Source organism: Theobroma cacao, chromosome 2 (genome assembly GCF_000208745.1).
Source record: "Theobroma cacao cultivar B97-61/B2 chromosome 2, Criollo_cocoa_genome_V2, whole genome shotgun sequence".
Classification (NCBI taxonomy): Eukaryota; Viridiplantae; Streptophyta; class Magnoliopsida; order Malvales; family Malvaceae; genus Theobroma; species Theobroma cacao.
In genome coordinates, this window is record NC_030851.1 from 26,971,932 (window position 1) to 26,994,358 (window position 22,427).

General features: G+C 33.9%; 2 protein-coding genes across 3 annotated transcripts; both read left to right on the plus strand.

The window, feature by feature from the left end:
* On the plus strand, positions 4,773 to 9,822 carry LOC18609234 (caffeoylshikimate esterase). 2 transcript variants are annotated; one of them, XM_007044257.2, is made up of 8 exons: positions 4,773 to 5,142; positions 5,286 to 5,315; positions 5,748 to 5,877; positions 6,010 to 6,156; positions 6,280 to 6,410; positions 7,750 to 7,887; positions 8,844 to 8,942; positions 9,086 to 9,822. In XM_007044257.2, the coding sequence occupies exons 1-8, from the start codon at positions 4,846 to 4,848 to the stop codon at positions 9,293 to 9,295; spliced, it is 1,182 nt and encodes a 393-aa protein (XP_007044319.1). In that variant the 5' UTR covers positions 4,773 to 4,845; the 3' UTR covers positions 9,296 to 9,822. The 2 variants fall into 2 exon arrangements, with proteins under 2 accessions (XP_007044319.1, XP_007044321.1); XM_007044259.2 differs by lacking the exon at positions 7,750 to 7,887.
* LOC18609235 (IST1 homolog) lies at positions 11,998 to 18,369 on the plus strand. Its single transcript, XM_007044260.2, has 6 exons — positions 11,998 to 12,187; positions 12,341 to 12,473; positions 12,558 to 12,661; positions 15,985 to 16,156; positions 16,285 to 16,425; positions 17,541 to 18,369. Exons 1-6 carry the CDS (start codon positions 12,138 to 12,140, stop codon positions 17,922 to 17,924), a joined length of 984 nt encoding a protein of 327 aa, XP_007044322.1. The 5' UTR covers positions 11,998 to 12,137; the 3' UTR covers positions 17,925 to 18,369.

A 22,427-nucleotide genomic window follows, 5' to 3' on the forward strand; every position in this document is an offset into this window, starting at 1 on the left:
TATGTGCATTCCCACTCGCACATAGCCGGGTCAGCAACGGCTTATGTGCACTCCCACTGGCACATAGTCGGGTCAGCAACGACTTATGTGCACTCCTACTCGCACATAGCCAGGTCCACATCAACATGCAAAGAAGCATCCAATGTGTATCATGCATTTTATCATATTGTGATAACACATAAACCATTGTATAGCACATTTTCACAATATAAAATCATTTTACTAAAAGCTTGTTCCCAAGGTATATTTTCTAAGACAAGTTGGATAGAATCTTTCATATTCCCTAAAACAAGTTTGAAATGCAAGTCCATTCACCAGTATTCGTTGAGCCTTTAGCCGACTTTTAATCCCCCTAATGATCTAATTGGGGTGATGGGGCTTTGTTAGCACCTACCATCAAATTAACATTTCCATAATGTCAATTTACATACTATAAACCCTAAAAGCTATCTTTTAGCTAGTTGTCAATTACCATTTAAATGGCCATCCATTTTCACTTTCTTATCACTCCAAAGTCAATTAACAATCTCAACTTCAAAATATTCACAAATCAAATCTCTAGTCATTCTCAATACTTAAAACCCAATACTAGTTTACTACTCACCTTGATAGCTTTGTAACTTTGAACTTCTTTCCAAAAGCTCTCAAGCTATTAATAAAGCTTCCTCTTTCTCTCTTTAAAACACCTAACTAGTGAGAGATTATGGAAACAAGAATTTCATCATTTTCAAGGGTTTTAAAGTGAGAGAGTGGAAGAATACAAGGGTTCTAGTCAAAAGGGCACCAAGGTATGAAAATTAGAACTAGAGAGAGAAAGTTATGAAAGCTTCACATCAAGCTTCCATGGAGGAATTGAAGAAACGTGAGAGGGAAGAGAACAAGAAGAAGAAGCTGTTAGAAATCCCAAAAAGTTGCTAGAAGGAGAGGATATTTATGGCCGAAGCTTATCCACTCCCTTGGAAATTACTAAAATGCCCCTCCACAAATTAACTTAATCCTTGAAATCCCACACTTTTTCTTCAATTTTCCCACCTAGGGTTCGTGTTCTTTCCTTTCCTCTTAACTTCATGCTTTGGCTAGCCATATGGGTGAGACTAAGAGAGTTTTAAATAGATTTTACAAGGAAATTCTAGAATAATCCAAGCTTGATACATGGCATGTTTCCATTGGACCATGTGTAATACTTATCCATTAAGCAATCTCTCTCCACCACATAAAATGTTTCAATTATCCACAATGTAAAATGTTAGTGGCTGAAATCCATAAGCATGACAAGTGTCAGGTGGTGTAAAATTTCAAAAATTTTTATTTTATCCTTGAGTGACAAAATTACCATTTTGCCCCTAGAACATGAAAATCATCAAAATTTTTATTTCCTTGTCCTTTCACCCATATTTTCATCATTCATTTATGCTTTAGGCCTACTTAAGCCATAATATTGTTTAAAACTTACTTTTATGGGCTTATTGAGAAAATGATGAAATTACCCCTAATTAGGGATATCGCGTATATTTCTATCTACGAGTCTATAAAGGTCAAGGTCTCACACTCTCTCTACTATCTTTCAAATAAACTTACTAGCTAAAAATACATAGAATTTTCAAAGATGAAAGTTCAAAATATTGGTTTAAAAGAGTAACTTTGCCCATTGTTTTAAAAAAAAAAAATTTCATTATTAACCAAGAATAAGCACTACTTATTAAAAAAAAAAAAAAAAACTTGGAATAAGCTCTGGTGAACTGTACAAAAGAGGACCAGTTCTTTGAAGGCTATGAGAAACAATTAAGACATCATACCAAACCAAAAACTGGACATCCCCTACAACAAACAATTGGAAAACTAGAAACAACACCTGGAAAAGAAAAAGGGCATATAACGTAACTATACATAGCTAAGAAAAGGAAACCAAACTTTACACAAAAGAGACTACAAAAAGGAACACAAGCCATTCCATCCACCAACAACAGATGAAGACGAAGGATCAAAGGTGCAGCTGACCTAAAAAAGGAAATGCCATCAAACAAGCAAGGGTAGGGATTTACCAATATGATCTCCTATTTAAGTTAGGTTTTTCACAATCCATTACCTTGACAACCTTTGCCGAGGATTTTCAATCTTAACTTCACTAAACTAAAGTGTAATTAATTACTTACACCAAGCTTTTTTACAAGGTTAGCTATATCCCAAGCTCTATTCCTAGTTCATACAACCCTTTAAGCGCTTCTTACACTTAAAAAAAAAAGAAAGAAAAACTAGTGGGTAATTCCACACTTATGAACCATAGCAAATAGCTTTTACAAATATGCAACTTGATCATCCACTAATCTGATAACACCTTTTACAAGACATAAACACTCTTTCCTAAAGATTAAAGTTAAACTCAAAGAGAAAAGATAAACTAGAGAATAGTTCTTTATACTTTTCAACCCAATTCTTTCTATTCTAATCTCTTTGTAGATGCTATGAACCTTCTCCTTTTTTCCTTATAAATAGCTATTGAAAAATGTAGCCGTTTGAGCAAATCTGTCCATTGGAGCTATAAGAATTTACAGCAAACTTGTAGGTTCACATGACTGATGAGTTATCTAACATCCTAGCTTATTAGCATAAGATTCTTCATTAGTTCGTTTAACTAGTTGAGATGCTAAACTTCATCCTTCCAGTTAATCGCATGACAAAGGAGTTTTGATTTATTGAAGTAGTTTTCTTAAAAATTCTATATCTATTAAATACTTATGGACACTTATTCTCGTACCTATTCTCGTACAGCTTCTTCTCTTGTACCTATTCTTGTACACCTCTTTTCTATTACCTTTTACTTGAAAACAAGTTTTATTACATCCAATTATAGTAACGGTTACTCATATTAATGTTCTTCATAATAATGTTATTCATTAGGTGCATTAAAGCCTATTCTTAAGTAACCACCACTTTTAGCACTATATATGAAGCCTCACAATTCATTTAGACGGGCTCTTCTCTCCCCTCTAAGCTAACACATTCTCAACTTGAGATCTTCTCTCTTTAAATTCTTTCTCTAATTTTTTTCTACTCTTTAATTCTCTTCTTACTTTATTCTACCTGTCACTATACTTAGTACTTCAGGAGCTGCTTCAATCTTCCTTTTCGTCGCCTCTAGGGCACCCTTTTACTTGTTTGCAACGCTTCCTCTCCCTATCACAAGAACCCCTTTATAGCTAGCTTAGCCTTAATGGATTTCATCTTGGATCTACTTTATTTCAAGTCTAAGTCTACTTGATGATATATTACCTGCACCACTAAAGCACACACATTAGACACCAATGAGGACATTTTTTTAATCATAAAAACAATATGAAATCAATGGCTAGGATGTTATCCCTTGTTATACATGATTGGCAACAGGACTTATAGAGAGAGGTTGTGAGGGTTACATTTACCGTTGTTAAAAGAATAAGTGAGGATTATATAGACTTTATGTGAGGGAAAATTAACCCTAACACGAAAAGCATCTTTTTTTTTTTTAGTGTTTCATGCCGAAAGAAAGAAAAAGAACAACATTGTTTTTCGCTTTAAGCAGCCATACAAAGAGCATAGAAACACAAAACTCTCATATATTTAATGTAGGAAAATTCACAAAAGAGTTTAAATAATTATCACATTTTCGTTAGTTTATAATTAAAAATTAAAAAATTAACAAAACTATTAAGGAGATACATATTTATACAAACACACTTGTAAAACTTAAAATTCTCACCGCTCGTTTGTATATAAAAATAGCTCTAAAATATATTGTGGGACATTTGAAAATCTAAGCTCTTAAGAAGCTAACATGGGCGTGCTTCATTTGCTGTGACTTGGAACACATACACATAATGTTTCATGCTCAAATGAAAAGAAAAAGGAAAGAAGAAAATATCAGCAAGTGTTTGAAGAAAGCAAAGGGCAGAAGTAGTGAAGAGATTATTAAGTACATTCCAAAGGTTTTTTACAATGAAAAATAGCAGATGAGGAGTGGAGGCAGCCTGGCTTTGAGCCAAAATTTTGTTGGCTCGACATTTGAACGATTTAGTAAAAGTGGTTGATAATATTAAATTATTATTATTATTATTATTATTATTATAATATAGAAAATTGATAGTGAAATATTTAAATTTCACAATCTGACCACATATCCGTTAGGCTTTATTAAAGAAATTAATAAGTTACCATAATTATTAAGATGACATATGGTAAATATAATTATTTTCTTGCTTTGTTTTGGATTTTCTTTTTTGGTTGCTGACTCATACTTTGTTGTTAAATGAGACAAAGCAGCATTTAATTTTCAACCAATTCTTTGGTAGGCGGAAACAAAATCCAAAAGTCGCAGAGGAAATAATCTACTTTGTGTTTTTATTTTACTATGGCCGGATTACAGGTTTTTTCAGTTCTTTTCATCAATGAGTTTCGCTAGGTGTAGAGAGACCTTACTCCAAAACCCCGTGCACCGACCTATCTATTTAGAGGAATAAAATCAAAACCCAACTACCATAATCTCAATCAATCAGCCCTCAGCTAGCCCATGAAGTAACAATCACTTTCCATACGATATATGACAGAAGGATTTTTGATGAAATTGTTGGAATTTCTAATCGATGAAAATTCCAGGGTTTTTTTTAATTCGAAAGGTTGAATAAAATATATTTGACCAGAAATAAAACAAGACGCACGTGGACCACGAGCATTAGAGCAGAAGTTCTAGAAATGGGCAGGACAGGTAACGTGCAAATTGGCTTCGCTTTTTCATCCACCTTGTAATACTAATATATTGACAGCGGCTTTGAGTTCCACGCTCCACTGCCAAATCCTATTGAGGCATTAACCATGGAACTCTCTCTGACTTTCAGATCCTGGTCACCTTTTGTTCCCCGAAAACTCAACTCTCCATCCTCTCATCCACCAAAGCTTTCGATTCCTACCATTTCTCCCACACCAGCACTTCCACTTCAACGAACTCCACGACCAACTGTCGCAGCTGCTGCCGGCAAGAAGGAGATTGAGGGAGTCAGTGAGGAGTTGAACTTGATTGCTTCACAGAATCTTGACTACGCTGCCGCTCGTAGAAGAGTTCGATCTGCTTTCATCCAAGTGCAGCAGCAGCTTGATCATTGCTTGTTCAAGGTTTGTTTGACTTGGCAACGATTGTAGCTGAATTAGCAGTTTCATCTTTTGAATATTTTAGCTTTTCTAATAGAAATTGTAACTGATGTTTATGTTTTTATCTTTTTTGGGGGGATGGGGGAAATTTTATGGACTGATGGTAGGTGGCTTCTGCTGGTGTAAGAACAGAGGAGGTAAGCGTTTGTTTATTTATTCGAGTTGCTCAGTTTTGTTTTTCCCCAGAAAATGAAGAGAGGAAGGGAAAGTAGCTCACTATACTACAATGAGATACTTTAAATTCTGTATAAATTGCAAAACCCTTGTATGCATAGAAAGTGGTAAGCGAGTAAAAGAATGGCAAATTTTTCCAAATTAAGTTTTAAAAATATGGGTTAACTGTGTGTTGCAAGTAAAAAAGGCGACAACTTAACTGACGTTCGGAGTGCTCTTTCGATGTTACTCAGAGTTTGCAAGCTATGTCCTCCTCTCTAAATGTGGCATGACCCATAAAGGAACTTTATCGTCAATCTCATCCCAAACCAAGCAGAAAATTTTTTTCCTCTTTTATTTTACCACTATAAATGTTTATTTATTTGAATTTAATCATGTTTGCTTGATGTTCGTAGTGGATTGAAAGGAATTCAAAGGGACTGGAGATTTTCTTTAGAAGCTGGATGCCAGAACCAGGAGTTAAGACTAAGGGTGCTGTTTGTTTTTGCCATGGATATGGTGATACTTGCACTTTCTTCTTTGAAGGTTTGTTGATCGTGTCTCTTCATAGAATTAATATAAATTCTCCATTCTTTATGGGCTTATATTTTATTTTGTTCCAGTAGTTGAGCCATGTACAACGACTTTATTTAATGCATGGAGAATTTGGGATTACAGGCATTGCTAGGTTCATTGCCGCATCAGGCTATGGTGTTTATGCTATTGATCATCCGGGTTTCGGTCTCTCTGAAGGATTGCACGGTTACATCTATAGCTTTGATGAATTAGCTGACAATGTCATTGAACAATATGCAAAAATCAAAGGTGGGAAAATTGTAGCTGGAATTTCCTTGTTTTGCAATCAATCATCATATATTTTGCACTTTTACATTGGAGTGGTTAATTTGAGAAGCTGTTGTGATTTTGCTTTATATTATTGATTATCAGAAAGACCTGAATCGAGAGGGTTGCCTTTCTTCATTTTGGGACAGTCCATGGGTGGAGCTGTTACTCTCAAAGTTCACTTGAAGGATCCACAAGGATGGGATGGAATAATCCTTGTAGCGCCAATGTGTAAAGTAAGTTCCTCATTCTTTCTCAGATAAATTTGATTCTTGTGGATCCATAAGATTATAAGAAGTTCTATTTAAAGAGCATAAATGCATGCAGCACTCGATTGGTTAACAAGTTTTTTTTTCTAAATGCTAGGTAAATATAGATGAATGAACCTCTATACCCTATGAATAATAATTTATAACTTTAAAAAAAGAAAGAATAAAAATAATTGCTAACTTATTAAACTTGAATTTAAACATACTTATTATTTAAGCTTTTGACCTAGCAAAAGTAAAGGTTAGTGATGTTTATACTGGAGAGAGAGGGAGAGAAGAAGAAGAAGAACAATAACAACAACAACCGCAAGAAGTTATCAGATTTAGGTTCTAGAGTATACCATCTACAAGTTATTTACGGCATATAAATTGTTTTATTTGAACAAGAACAGCATCCCAGAAGTCACTGAACAAACATTGGAAGTTTAATGTCCTGAATCCCTAGAAATTGAAGTGGAAAGAAAGGAACAGGTTGATGCTTGTAGAAAGTGAAACCTTAAAATGATGTCAGGGGGAATTATATGGCTAATTTTTCCTGGGGAAATATTATCAGGATCTTTTAATCGTCAATTTAAATACATTTAACAAAAGACTGCACTACAGTGAAAGAATGTAGAATGCAGTTCTGCAGTCTCAGCTTCCTGGTTATTCCCATTTTTATGGATATGAAGGGCGGCCTATTTTTTTTGGCTATGCCAAAAAACTAAAACATCTATCAGGCTGGGGGCATCAGGCATGTAGAAAAGGTCCCCATCCCTCGGGCATCAGTAGTACTTCCGACTTATTAGTCGAAGCTCCCTGTACATTGAGAGTAATTATGCTGTCATCTGTTTGATTTTACTGAATTCTCTCTTGGCTACCATGGTCTTAATAAACAACTGAAATGTACTTTGTCTACCTTTTCTCTGAAGTATGCTGATGCTTGCATGAAACTTGATTGAATAGTCTGAGAGATCTCTGATGTTAGAAAGTTAAAAGAGCAAATGTTTTTGAATCTTGTGAAAGACTCCTATTTCATCAAGACTTGGAATTGAATGAACATATGTTGTGCAAATCGTAAGTTTCCTTGCTTTTGCTTGTCACTGAGTATCTTTGATTGGTTGCCATTGCATTTTCTTCACATCATCTTCAAAGAATTATGATGACTGTGTAATAAGATCTCTGTCTTTGAACTGACATAAGTTGATGTTAAAATCCCAAGCTATATCTGAACTGTTCAGCTAGTTTATAACTTCTGAAGTTCACGTTCTGTATTAGGAACATTCTGTTTTGACATTCAATTGATTTAAACTTTATTGCTGCTAAGATTTCAGATGATGTAACTCCTCCAGAACCGGTTTTGAAGGTTTTGACCTTTCTGTCTAAAGTTATGCCAACAGCAAAGCTTGTCCCACAGAAAGATCTAGCTGAACTGGCTTTCCGAGACCCAAGGAAAAAGAAAATGGCTAGTATTTCCTTCGCTCACTCTGGATAAATTAACTTATAGAGTTCTATGGGTGAAAGACAATTAACATATTACATAGCTTATCAGATATCAAGACGTCTTCTTTTGCCTGTTTTTGTTATATAAATATTGAAAACCTAAAAGTGTGAAGCATCATGGAGGATGATACACCCCCTCCCCTGTTTCCCTTGTTCTTTATTTGCAGCAGTTTGTTTAATTGGATTTTGAATTTACCTAGTTACTAGTAACATTTTTATCTTTGCCCTAACTTTAATTATTATCAAAGCAGCTAAGACCATATGGAAATATACATATCCTACGAACAGTTCAAGCTTCATAGCCTACTTGTTTGGCAGGTCAACCTAGTTTTTATTGTCATGTAGCAGACAAATGAATGAAGCCATAATCTCTTTATCTAAGTTTTGAATGATCTCCATGGCATAGATGAAGAAGGACATAGTTATATTTATACTAACATAAAGAGCCATTGGTTCTGCTTCAGTATTACTTTGAGTTGAAGATTACCTAGGAGGCAATGATGCATTTTTCTCTTTAATTTACTAATAGCCACTGGACTCCGTCTAGTATAAATATGGTTTTCCTCTTCAAGAGAGTGAAGGATTTGCTGTGTTTTCATATCGGGTCCTCTATTGCCATTTCTGATAGCTAGCTTTATAAGAGACACCAAAATCTTGGAGAAGTACCCTTATCAATCTCTTTGCATAAAATTTCATCATGTGTGAATCTTCAGAAATATAGGATATTTACAACACTTCTTTCTTTATTAATGATATAGTATGCCTCATCATTAGTCATCAATAAAGAAATTTATGAGCCAAAAAAAAAAAAAGGAATTCTCTTATTATCATAGGGAAAACCTGGAAACTACATTTTGTTGTATTTGCTATTAGATATGATCTGGGTTAATAGTGATTTTGTATTCTTTCAAATTTCAGGCTGTATACAATGTGATTTGTTACAATGATCCAGTACGATTGAGAACTGCTGTTGAACTTTTAAAGGCCACCAAGGAAATTGAGATGCAAGTCGAGAAGGTCAGTTATGTTTAATTAGTTTTATATGTCTTCATATTAGCCATTGTCTACAGAAGCGTTCTATTGCATTCCTATTATTTAATCTAGAAAAATAGATTATATTTATAACAAAGAAAAGTTGAGGCGATTCCAGAGTATTGCAGGTTTCATCTCCATTGCTGATTCTTCATGGAGCCGCAGATAAGGTAACAGATCCATTAATCAGCCAGTTTCTTTATGAAAACGCCTCGAGCAAGGACAAAACTCTGAAGCTATATGAAGAAGGCTATCACAGCATTCTGGAAGGGGAACCTGATGACAGAATTTTTACTGTCCTTAATGATATTATTGCATGGCTTGATGCTCGGTGCTAGGTTCAGTAAAATTCTTGACATGCATTGATTCTTTTCCCTGCTACTAGACCTCCACTTAATGCTACCAAGTTTTCAAAACTTCAGTAGTTGATATCCAAACAAGGTGGGGAAAACAAGGAGACTTTAGTAGTTGGGATTGATATTTCTGTAAGTAGTTAGAGACCAATAAATCAATGTCAATTCCGAAGGTGAGGAGGGCCACTTTGCGATGTCAACTTTCTATAATTAGAGACCATGAAATGGGCACGAATCCCATGGCTCAAAATTTTGCTTTATATATTTCATTCCTGCTGTTATAGTGCCCCAGTCCTATTCTCCCAGGTACTTCGATGCTGTAGTTTGCATGTAGGGCAGACTGAAGAATGATAAGCTGTTCGGGTGTAGACCCAATGCTGAAGTACTCGGTTTTAGTATTTCTAATACAGTCCCGTCTGTGCAAACTTGTTGGGATTGAAAATAAAAGGTTAATTATAGCCTAATGTACATGTTCTTTATTTTTTAATATAGGTTTTATTGCCACATTTCCATTAATAGTGATGTTAATTTATACATTTTTTAATTATAGTTTTGGGCATATTACAACTCTGTAAACTCGTTCGTGGAGCTTAAATTTATATCCTAGGGAAGCATAATTCCTTCACATACAAAAAAGTTTGTAAAACAAAAAAAAAGGACATTATTTAGATAAGGAAAATTTTGTATTGCCATTAAAGAAAAATGTACATAAATTTGTCCCCTAAAGTTTAAAATTCATTACTTAATTACTATGTATTTATTTTTGTTACATTTTTACTTAACACTATTAACTTTATTTTCAAGAATTTTCAAATGTTAGAAGGATAAATATCAAGAGGGGAGTAAATTGATTGTTAAATAAAAATTCTCTCTTTTTAGAAAAACTTTGAAGATGAAGTAGAAATATGAGAGAATAAAAAAGCAAAACAGGGTATGAAATCAATAAGTAAAGAGTAAAAAAAAAGAGTATCCAGAAGAATTTTTATAGAAATTCGGCCTTCCAATGACTATAGAAATATGAGACAATGAAACAACAAAGTATGAAATCAGTAAGTAAAGAGTAAAAAAAAAAAAAACAAAGAGTACTTAATAGAATTTTTATAAAGGTTCGACCTTCCAGTGTTTATATTCTCTCAAGAAATTTGAATCCACTATCAGTTTATCTTTCAACAAGATCAATTGTAACCTTTATAGCATGTCTTTTAATAAGATCAGACATAATCTTCACAATATGTCTTTTCCACAATCAAGAGTAACTTTAAACACAATCTTTTCACAAGATGACAGTTTTTAAAGGATCTAGTAAGTTCTTTTACTTTTTGCTTAGAAGTATGACCAACACAACAATAAATTCTAAATAATCTCTAATTGAAAACCTCTAAAAAGGTTGATAAGAAGTTTAGAATCAGAAAAATGAGATTTTTCTCAAAGATATGAATGATCAATGAAGATTTAAGTTAAAGAGGAATAAGTTGAAAGATAAAAATGTGCTTTTTAGGTTTTGCTCTTTGTAAGGCTATAAATAAGAGCCATTCAATTTAGAAGCTTTTTTTTTTTCAGTCATTGATCAATATAAAAAAATTACAACCTGTTTACTCATCAAACATGTTAAGAAAAAACTTAAATAACCCTTAATAAATAAAAAAAATATTAATTAAAGGGAAATAAGTTAAAAAGAGAATAATAAAATTTTTATGAAAATTAATTGTTTACATTTATATTCTCAAGTAAAAAATATTCATCACTAATAATTTTAAATAAATATTATAATAAAAATTTAGTTTAATAAATAATTATTTTAACTATAATTATTTTTTATCTTTATTATTATTCATTTATAAATTAAAATTTATAAATCGTTAAATACTTTTAGCTTAATAATAAAAATTTAAATGTTTAATTTTCACAAAAATTATATTTATTTTGACTTAATTGACTCGTTATCTTAAATCTTACATGTTTATGTTAATATTTTGACAATACATATTCTACTTTTATAATTTTTTACGTTAATTTTTATAAGTTTACGTAAAAAATTTTTAATTACAAATTTTCACTATAATTATTTTTATCCTTATTATTATTCATTTATAAATTTAAATTTGTAAACCGTTTTGATAATTTAAAGTCAAGAATAAAAATTTTAATGTTTAAGTTTAAAAAAATTATGTTTATTTGAATTAATTGACTTGTTATGTTAAATCTCACATGTTTTATGTCAATATTTGCTATACTTTTATAATTTTGAACATTAATTTTTAGTGTTTAAAATCAAGATTTTTCAATTATTAATTTTCATTATAATTATTTTTATCTTTATTATTTTTTTATGAATTAAAATTTATAAGTCGTTAAATATTTTAAATTCAAAAATATAAATTTAAATATTTAATTTTTTTAAAGAAATATATTTATTTGATATAATTAATTTATTATCTTAAATTTTTTAAATTTACGTTAACATTTTGACAATTCTTTGACTTTATATTTTTTTAGGTATACTTCAATAAAACTGCGAAGATTTATTTATTGAAAGTATAGTATTCGGATCCAAATTCCAAATCACTTAGTTGGGATAAAAGACTGACCAAATATTTACGCAACACTTGGACTCTGACATGCTTACAAGTTTCATTAACCGACAGATCTTTCACCTGTGGCAATTAAAAACGCGTTTCCTTACAGAAGAAACGATTCGTCGAAGGGCACTTACGTGGCATTTGGTGCCTTATGATAGATAGACTTGACTTTCTCTGCAATTCATCATATAAAGAAAAGATCCTGTTCGAATCATCAACGGAGAGTTTCTCCTCTGGTTAGTCATAAAATGTCTCTCTTAAACCAATTGTTTAATAGAGGTGTTTTTGGTGCAAAATGGTTAGTTCTTTCTTTCTGTCTGTTTTTTTTTTTAAATTTTTTTATGTTCGACATAATTCTGCATTTAAATCATATATAATGCAGAAGACTAAATATCTTTGTTTCCCTCTCGCTAAAATTTATGGGTTTTGTTTTTTTGGTATAATTTTGCAGTAAAACATGCTTGAGCTTGGCAATCTCGCGCATTAAATTGCTGCAAAATAAGAGGGATTTGCAGCTCAAACATATGAGAAAAGAGATAGCCCAATTTTTGCAGGCTGGCCAAGAACCAATTGCTCGAATTCGGGTACCCTTTCTGACTTCATGTTTGATCATTTTATTGGCTAATGCTTTTAATTGCCATATTTTTTGTTTTTGTTTGAGGGATTAGGTGGAACATATAATCAGAGAGCAGAATATATGGGCTGCATATGAGATACTGGAGCTTTTCTGTGAGTTTGTTCTTGCACGCGTTCCTATTCTTGAAAGCCAGAAGTAAGTACAATGGTCAAAGACTTTAAGGACTCAGGCTTTTATTTCATTGGTTTCGCATAATGGTTTATTATTTGTATCCATTCCAGTGTTTGTGCCATGCTCTTTTAAATCTGAAGTCTGCAGCTTTTCATGATTAAAGTTGTAGCTAAACTTGAACACCTTGGATGAACAAAGCCAGAGGCTGAAATCTTTATCGCTTAACGTGCACATAAATGAAATTTAGTCTTCAGGCTTGCTTGTTAATTGTGAAGTACAAGTACAATTTTGCAAATTCTATTTCAATGGCTGTCACTGTTTACCTATTGTCTTTGAGTAATGTTTGTTTGATACATATTTAATTGGTGAAATCATTATATATGATCATCTTCTATATCTACCGGGTATACCCCAGAACCTTAATAATATTTTTCTCATGATCTTTCTCCTTATGTATGATCTTTTTATAACACATCTTAATTTTTGTTCTGGTCTTATTTTTTTATTAGATCTTTTTTTTTAATTTTTCTTGATATTTCCTAATTGATCAATTCATGAAAAATCCATATAATAACCTCCTGCATCTAGTTTCCTAAATTTGTTATTGGTGTGAAGTCGGTGCTTGGATAAAACCTCAAATGTATCACAGTATGCTTCAGAATATGAATATTTCTAGGTTCAAAAGTTCAGAGAGGCAGTTGCCTGATGGTTACCCTGTAAACAACTTTATAATACCCAATTCGACCTATGTTTCAAGTATCTATGAATGTGCAAACTTTGGGGACACGAAAAGTAGAACTGCTTTGGAAAAGCGATTGCATGTTGCCCGGTAATAGGGCACTCATATCAGTGGTCCTGCAGTATTGAGCATTGTGGATTTGTTTGCTTTTACATTGGACCAAAAGGGGGCCAAAAATGTGGAGAACTGCTTCTGAATGGATGCATTATCATTGATCACTAGAGAGTGTGAACAGCTTTAATCAGAAATGGAGTAATAAGTGTAATTAAATCAGGATGCTGGTATGATTATGCTTGTATAACAAGTATGAGATAAGTTCATTGTCTCATGCTGTGTGAATTGAAGACAACATAATTTTTAGTCATCTAATATGTTTGGTAAGATGTGATGAAAGCCAACAGATGCATCAGCATGGACTGTATGGATTCTAGTTTGAGGCCATTCTGTAATGTGATGAAGGCCCACAGAACTTGAGTTGATGGTAGTGTAGGGGGTGAGATAAGTTCATTGTCTCAGGCTGTGTGAATTGAAGACAACATAATTTTTAGTCATCTAATATGCTTTGGTAAGATGCGATGAAAGCCAACAAATGCATCAGCATGGACTATATAAATTCTAGTTTGGGGCCGTTCTATAATGTGATGAAGGCCCATAGAACTTGAGTTGATGGTAGTGTAGGGTTCTTTTGATAGGAATAGAGGACGTGTTGCAATGAGTGAATTGGAATGCGCTAGAAGCGGCAGAGAGGAAGATTGGAGCAGTCCTTGAAGCTTAAGTGCTTTGGGTGGTAAGTGGTGAGGGGTGAGAAAAGGTGGAGGAAGCGACAGATTACGGCAAATGGGAAGGCTGAATAGAAAGAATGCTTGGAGAGTCTCGAGAGAGCTTTTCGTATAATCTCTATTCGGTTTCTAATGATTTCTGATTGCCTCCCAACTTTCAAGCTTTTCATATTTATATTGAACAGGAGCACTTTCTTAGGAACAGTTAGGAGAATACGTTCAATCATGGAAGAATGTGCTTGTTATGGAAAAACAATTAAAAAACGCTTTATGGGATATTAAAAGAATGACCATGTGATTGGGTAGTGGGCATATGTTTTGAGTAATAGAGTTGTGACACTTGATAGTGCACCACATGTATTCTTAAGGAGCAAAAAAAGAAAAAGAGGTAAATCACATGTACTTCAAGGAAAGGTTAAGAGGAAATCTTTTTAATTGTCTCCATATCTAAACTACCAAACCAAGCTCTTTAGAACATCCTAAATGTGAAGTAATTCATGAATCTTGCCACTTGTTCTGAGTTACTTTCACTTCCTCATACAAATAGCTGTTTCATGCTTGTTCCTAGGTGTTTCCGCGCTTGGAACACTCCTAGGTGCTTCTGTGCTGGGAACGCCTTTGGGCGCTTCCGTGCTCGAAATGCTTCTGGGCGCTTTCATGCGTAGAACACCCCTAAGTGGTTCTGTGCTTGTAACGCGTTGGGTGCTTTTGCGTCTAGAACGCCCTAGGCGCTTCCACGCTTGGAAGACCCCTGGGTACTTCTGCGTTTGGAATTCCCCAAGGCCCTTCCGCACTTGGAATGCCCTTGATGTAATTTTCCTGTAGCATAGTACTTTAAAAATAATAGTTAGTCAAAATTTGGCGTCTACAGGTAAAAAAAGTATACGGTAGTATAATAAATCTTTCAATTGGATAAAATTTTCTAATTATTTTATCTGGATCCATCTACTTGATTGTAGTATTTTATTTTACTACGTTGACTTAGCATGGTATGTTGCACCAGGACATACAAATAATATTGAGGAGTGACGTTATTGTACTCCATTTGCTTGTTCTAATTCATGAAAATAGCTCATCTCAATATGGACAATTTGCTTCCTTTAAAATTCATGTCAGGATTAAAGATTTCATGACATCAGACAAGCTACTGACTTACAAGAGTGCTGCTATAATCAACATTGCAATAATGGAAGTATAAAATGATGTATGGACAAATATTGGTTCTCTTTAACTCTAATGTGACCTAAGAAGCAAATGCATTTTTTCATAATGGAGCAGAAACACAGATTTTTTTAGTTAGATCAATTGCCACATTGAAGAAAAGGAATAAGTCCTGATGGATAGCTTTAATGCATTAGCAGTATCTTCTGAAGAAATCAACTGTGGGTGCACGTGAGCAACAGCTTTTGATTCTTTTCCAATTGTTCTAATCAACTGTGGGTGCACGTGAGCAACGGCTTCTGATTCTTTTCCAATTGTTCTAATAATGTGTGTGTGATATGCATGTCCTTGCTATAGCCACATATTTTTTCTAAGATGTTATGTATCTGTATTATAATCTTATTACACAAACTACTCCCTGATTTTGCAGCAAGCTATGGTTGAAGCACTTTTCTGTCATTCTCATTCTAATTGTATTGTCATTTGCTTTAGCCAAGAATTTCATTTTTTTTTTTGCCATAAAAATAAATGTCAAATTAAGCTTTTCTTTTTCCTAGCGCAATCTGTGTACCCATTGTAGCCTTGCAATAAAAATAGATGTCGAATTAAGTGTTTCCTTTTCCGAGTACAATCTGAGCACCTATCGTAACAAGTCTTCCACATAACAGGGAGTGTCCGTCAGAATTGCGAGAAGCTGTGGCAAGCATAATTTTTGCTGCTCCTAGATGTTCAGATGTGCCTGATTTGTTGCAGATCAAGAATTTGTTTTCTACAAAGTATGGAAAGGAATTTGTCACTGCTGCATCTGAGCTTCGTCCTGACTCAAGTGTCAACCGTGCAGTTAATTATCTTTATTTCACTTAGTTTTTTTCCTCTCATGAGGTGTGATGTTTCTGCTACAGTGGCGGAGATTGCAGCTTGATTATTATGATATGCCATTTCTGATTCTTTTTTTTTTTGTCATTTAGATAATCGAAAAGCTCTCAGTTAGTGCTCCATCAGGAGAGATAAGGCTCAAAGTCTTGAAGGAAATAGCCCAAGAACACAGTGTAGAATGGGATTCTTCTAGCACTGAAGCAGAGTTCAGCAAAAAGCATGAAGATTTGCTGGTACACTTACAAAATTATGTTTCAGATTATTTCTCTGTGGACTATGCATAGATTAATCTTCTGGAAATATTTCTGGTTCATGACTCCATGCTCTTGATATATATACTGCTGTTAGGGAGCAGTTGCTAGAAGCCGTTTTATGCATGCTTCTTGTTGCTGTTTCTGCCTCTGATAGCAGAAATTGCTTAGAGAGTTCTGTTGTGCCTATTTAATTTGGTATTCCCATCAATCACCCCAACCACCACCACACACACACAAAAAAAAAAAAGTAGGAAAAGGTATCATCTTATTGGTAAAGTGAAATCTCAGGATGTAATAGTTTTCAGTACTCAGTATGAGTTGAGATAATCAAAATGAAATTTCTGGGTTTTTAAGTAATCAAAATGTGTTGATTTAATGTTAGGTGTCATCTACTCTATAAGTATCAGTATCCCACACTTAACCAAATTCTGTACACATTTTTGATATTGCCAATCTCTATTATGCAGCGTTAGTTTGCTGATGTCCAATGTACGAAACTTGCACATATTAAAATTGCCTTATTGTACATCCAAGGACATGGCACTATTATAAGAGAATTTTCTATTGTTATGAAATAATCTTTATGTTAAGGTTTGCACTTGGATGCCTTTTACATGATATTTTCTACAATTAGTGGCTTTTCTGCAAACGAGTCTCAAAACATGGTTAGATATAAATGTTTACTTTAGAAAAAATTATAAAAGCCCAATTATTCTGTTGTGTCCTTGAGTCTAGAGCTTTGTGAGGATAGCAGCATTGGACATACCATTTCTGTGTGAAACATGTGACCTTTGTTTGTGTCCACAAATCAGAGATTAGCCAACTAGAGATATAGGGCATGAATGCAATATTAGACTCATTTGATCTCAGTGACGCCTCAATCCTAACTATATTGGGCTGGCTATGTGGATTTGTTTCTCCTGTTGAAGAACTTCCTCTAAGACTCTTGTTAATAATTACTGCAAACTGTAATCAAAAGATGACAACTTATACTTTGTAATTTTACTATGAAATTTGCAGACACCATATGCACCTTTCACCTACACACATGCATGCATTCTGGTGTCTGATTGGCTTTTTGATGTTATTTGCAGGCTGGATCAAAACAAGTATGCGCTGAGGCTGCAGTTTCTCAATCTATTATTAGACAAGCCTCTATTAAACCTTCACCTTCTAATGGGGCGAAACCTGTTCTACTTACCAATGCTAAACAGGCATCTCAACACCAGCAAGCTCCTGGCCCTGTGAGCAAGGCGGCCTTGTTGACTAGTAGTGAAATTGAGCCTTCAGCCAAAAATTGTACAGCTGGTTCAGTTAGTGACATTAAAACAGAGACAACATCTCGACCATCTGATGTCTTGGAAAGAGCTCGAGCTGCCATTGCCTCTGCAGAGTGTGCAATAGCAGCTGCCCGTGCAGCTGCTGAGCTGGTGAATGTTAAATTTGGTTCAATGAAACTAGAAGGAACATCATCGTAACATATGGATGATTGGTGATGGTTGTTCAATTGCATATTCTTGTGATATATAAAGGCACATCGGCTGATCAACAGAGGAAAGGGGCTAAAAATAGGCTGAAGTGAAATTTAAATGATTGGAAACTAGCTCTCAGTAAAATGCTCAAATAGGGATTTGGAGATGTTGAATTATGCTTTGAGGGAAGTTGTAATGCTTCCATCATTATATCATTTGTCAGAATTAAGGGTTGAGTGAACTCCATTTTCTCTAGACTGGCGACCTAGCTTATTGACCAGCATTGAAGTTCCCAAACCAGCTGTTCTGCAGACTATAAACTTCCAATGTTTCTGGAGTTCACTAAACGTTCTTATGTCTTCTGGAATGAAACTGCTTACTTTTTCCTCTATTGTAAATTCGTTTTTTTTTCTTTATATGGATCAGTTACTAATGCAGTTGAATTGCTAAATCCTGGAAGTTTACCACGTAGAGTAATAATCTGAATGATCGAATTCGTATTCCCCTACCGGGACAATTGTACATCTCAATGATTTAAATCAGCTAAAAAATGTTCTCCTCTGAATGCTATTGTATCAAGTGCATGGGAAAAAGACTGTGTTTCCAACTTTACCAGGCCTGGGCTTTAATATTCAAAGCACCAGCGGGCCGAGCTCATGAATAGGTCGCCAGCTCGACAAACTAAAACACTAGTAAAATAGTTATTGTAGATTTTATTAGTTGATGATTCAGGAACCCCTTTTGAAGTACTCTGTCGTGTTGAAAATGACAAGGGTACAATATTTCAAAGGCTATGAGATATACAAGACATAAAATCCTGCAGGTACGGTTTATAAGATTTAGTTTGAAAACCTATAAGCAGAATATTAGGGTTCACGCTTCACATCCAACCCTACCGACAGCAGAAAGAAAACAGAAACCATTATTCTTCTCGTCAATGCCTTCTGTCATGTATTCAAGGAAAGAAAGAAAAAAAATAAAGAGCTTAAAGTTTCTTTAAAAACAGAAACAATAGAAGAAAATGCATAAGAAGGAAGTCTTCTTCTGGAGACCACGGAGAGAGGAAAAAAATTCTTTAAGTGCTGTATGATCAAGATGGATTTGAATGTGTTGTTCAGGGTTTCTCAATGAATTGCATTTATTTATTATTTCTAGAGGTTAACTCAAATATCATTTTTGTCTTTATAATTTCAACACGATATTTGTATCCTCAAATGTCTTTATAATTTCTAAAGGTTGACTACAGATCCACTATGACATGCAATGGTGCTCCATGCCCTCGCAAAAGGACAACAAGGAATAAGAGAGAGAGAGAGAGAGTAACTTTTTGTTTGAAAGCATATGTATCCATGCATCAGTCAAGGGTTTTTGTTTGATATATGTGGTGGTGAGAAGGACCAGAACATTCTTGTTGCTATTCCCAAATGGTCCGACCTACATTCACTCTCCACTGACCTCTCATCAGGGCATAGCCCTAGCCAGCAGAGCAGGTCACGTACAAATGAAAAAAACATACCCGGCCCCCTTAACAGCTTTAGTTTTAGCCTTTTAAACAAATTATTATTATTATTATTTTTATGTAGCATTTTTCCATGCTTAATTTTCACATAGCCAAGCATGCAGTCAGAGACAAATGTGTATTACCTGAAAGCATATAAAATCACACTTGTCAACAGCAAATAAATAATATGATATGCAACTCAGACCCACGTCTCTTTCACAAAAGACATCCCCTTCCATGCATGAAACATTGAAACTTCAGCTTCAGCGTTCTCTCCTGCATTATTACACTTCAAGCCGTACAGATATTCACTGCGAAGAGAGAGTGATAAAGATGTGTCGACAGTTTTTAGCAGAAGAACTAAGGACAGAAATAAACATTAAGTAATAGGGGAGGAAGGGAAAAAAGAAAAAGAAAAAGAAAACCCCCAGTTGGGAAGAAAGGATAATAGTATACTACAACAGAAGCCATATATGAAGAAATCGCGTGATCAGCAAACAAAAAACCCACTTTGATTTTGTTGAAGTGAAGGGTCGTTTTCTGTCTTGAATTTCGTTTTGACGTGGAGTTGTTTCCATTGCTCGGTTCAAGATCTGCTCTCTCCTTTCTTTTTTCTTGTTTTTATTTGTTTGGGTGCTTTGCTAAAACAGCTTCCTGTCATTTCCTCGAGTGTGTCTTTGACGAACCATGATTTGATTGCTAACTATAGATATGCCGTGGTCAAAGCTGACTCAGCGAGAGGAAATATATACTTCTTCTGTTCGAATTTGTTAGTTTTTTCTTTTATTAACTTTATTTTTTGTTTAAAGAGCTCAATTTTGATCTTTACTTTTTAAAAAATCATAAAAAAATAAAATCCTGAAAAATAAGTTTTGAAATTTTTAAATTTCAGAATCTTCAAACCTTGTTTTTTGAAATTTTACTTCTATTTAATATTTTAAAAATTAAAGTCAAAAATTAAAATTATGATATATATGTATATATATCTCTTGTATATGAGCTTTTCACTCAATATTGATGACATACGAACAACCGTTATTAATTATCTTTTTTAAGAGCTGAATATTATTAGCATAATTGCACCAAGTCACAAAAAAAGGTTTTCAGTTTTACAAGTCTAAATGAAACCAAAGGATACAAAAAGCCAAATATATATACAATACATCTAAAGCCCAAATAACCCAACCACCACATAAAGGCCCTTATTGTCCGAATCTATACTTGAAAAACAACAATGACTCCTATTCTCTTTGCACCCCTTCTTTTGCTAACTGGTCAGCCATTTGATTAGCTTATCGAAGTGTATGTTGAATGTCTCAACTAGCAATGTTAGACATAGCAAATTCGATAAATCTCATATTAGAACATAATCTCCATGGAGTAGAACTTAGCTTTTTAACCCATCTCATCCCATTAATGGAATCACTTTCCATCAACAACCTATAAGAAGATATCAATTTTGATGCAACAAAAATCAAGAAAGCTTCTTTAATAGCTAAAAACACAGTCTCATTATAATTAGCAATTCTAACATGTTTAGAAAATAAAATTTTGATCATACCTTCCTCATTTTGAAGCACACATCTAATGCTTGCCATCCTCGGTTTAGAAGAAAAAAACCATCTACATTGAATTTGTTAGATAAAGAAGCTTGTAACACAACAACCAAGAGGGGGTGAATTGGTTTTAACTGAAAATTTCACATTTCTTTCAAAATCAGTTAAAGATCAGAACTTTAAGCATCAAAATAGAAAAACAGTGCAAGAAATGAAAAATAAAGCATATTAAGTTGAAAGAGAAAAGAGAGTGAACTCAGTCAAGATTTTTATAGAGATTCAGCCTCACAATGCCTACGTCCTCTCATTCGATATCACAAAAAGTTTAAATCCACTAAAGTTGTTGCCTTTCTCAACTAGGTTCAAGTATAACCTTTACAAGCAAGTGCTTTTTAAGGATCAAGCATAACTTATCAACAAGTCACTGCCTTTTCAAGGTTAAAGCACAACTTATCTACCTTTTCCAATGAAATTATAACCAATCTTACTTTTTCAAGGCTTAAGTATAACCTATGTACCTTTTCAAGGAGGTATAACCTATCAATAGTGGATTACAAGGATTGTGCCTCTAGATAGGCTGATCAATAGAATTGGAGTACAAGAGAATCAAGCAAAGATTATGGAATGTAAGCTCGAAACTAATGCTCTATTTTTGAGAGAGTTTCGTAGAGTGAGAAAAGTATGAGCTTGCGAATGAAAGCTTTTCTCTCCTAGTTGAAGTGTAGATCTTCTCTCTTTTTTTCTTGGTTCTCTCTTCTCTTTTAGAATGAACTTTTTGGAGGTATTTATAGCCTTACTCAATTTCTGCCCATTAAAGAGAAAGAGAATTCAAAATTTCAAATGTCAGGACCATTTGAGTCAAGTTTGTCAATCTTCACGAATCGATCATTGCCCATCTAAGAAGTCGACTCTTTTGTACCCTGGGACATTTTGTTTCCAAGGAATTGATCTTTCCATTCTCCAAAAGTTGATTTTTCTTGCTTTAACTTTGAACTTGATGCTTTCTAGTTTCAAAGAATTGATCATTCCTTCATTGAGTAGTCACTTTTTCTTTTCTTGCTTTAGGTCTAGAACATTCTGCTTTGCATGAATTGACTTTTCTCCTTCTCAGAAGTTGACTCTTCTTGCCCTTTTAACATCACTTTGAAATTTCAAATTTGGGTTTTCCTACTCAAAAACCTCCCCTTTTAGCTTCTTCAACAAGTTTTCATCTTTTCTTCATTTTGCATCAAATAATCGATCAATGGAACTTGATAAGTCGATTCTTTCTATTTAGTACTTCTTCTTTGTGCTTCTATCTCAGGAATCGATCTATTTCTCCTATAGAAGTCGATTCTCGCAATCTAATAACTTTCTACTTTTTAAGGATCGATGGTTCCTCTATTTGCAAGTTGATTCCTTCTTGTTGCAATGAAAAAATATTGCTTTCTTTTAACAAGAATCGAGACTTCA

Excerpts from the sequence above, each read along its gene's own strand:
- LOC18609234 (XM_007044257.2), top strand. The coding sequence starts at position 4,846 with ATGGAACTCTCTCTGACTTTCAGATCCTGGTCACCTTTTGTTCCCCGA. Across the intron at positions 6,411-7,749 it reads TTGTAGCGCCAATGTGTAAA|ATTTCAGATGATGTAACTCC; the intron begins GTAAGTTCCTCA and ends ATTGCTGCTAAG. Across the intron at positions 7,888-8,843 it reads ACCCAAGGAAAAAGAAAATG|GCTGTATACAATGTGATTTG; the intron begins GCTAGTATTTCC and ends TTCAAATTTCAG.
- LOC18609235 (XM_007044260.2), top strand. The coding sequence starts at position 12,138 with ATGTCTCTCTTAAACCAATTGTTTAATAGAGGTGTTTTTGGTGCAAAA. Across the intron at positions 12,662-15,984 it reads CCTATTCTTGAAAGCCAGAA|GGAGTGTCCGTCAGAATTGC; the intron begins GTAAGTACAATG and ends TCCACATAACAG. Across the intron at positions 16,157-16,284 it reads ACTCAAGTGTCAACCGTGCA|ATAATCGAAAAGCTCTCAGT; the intron begins GTTAATTATCTT and ends TTTGTCATTTAG.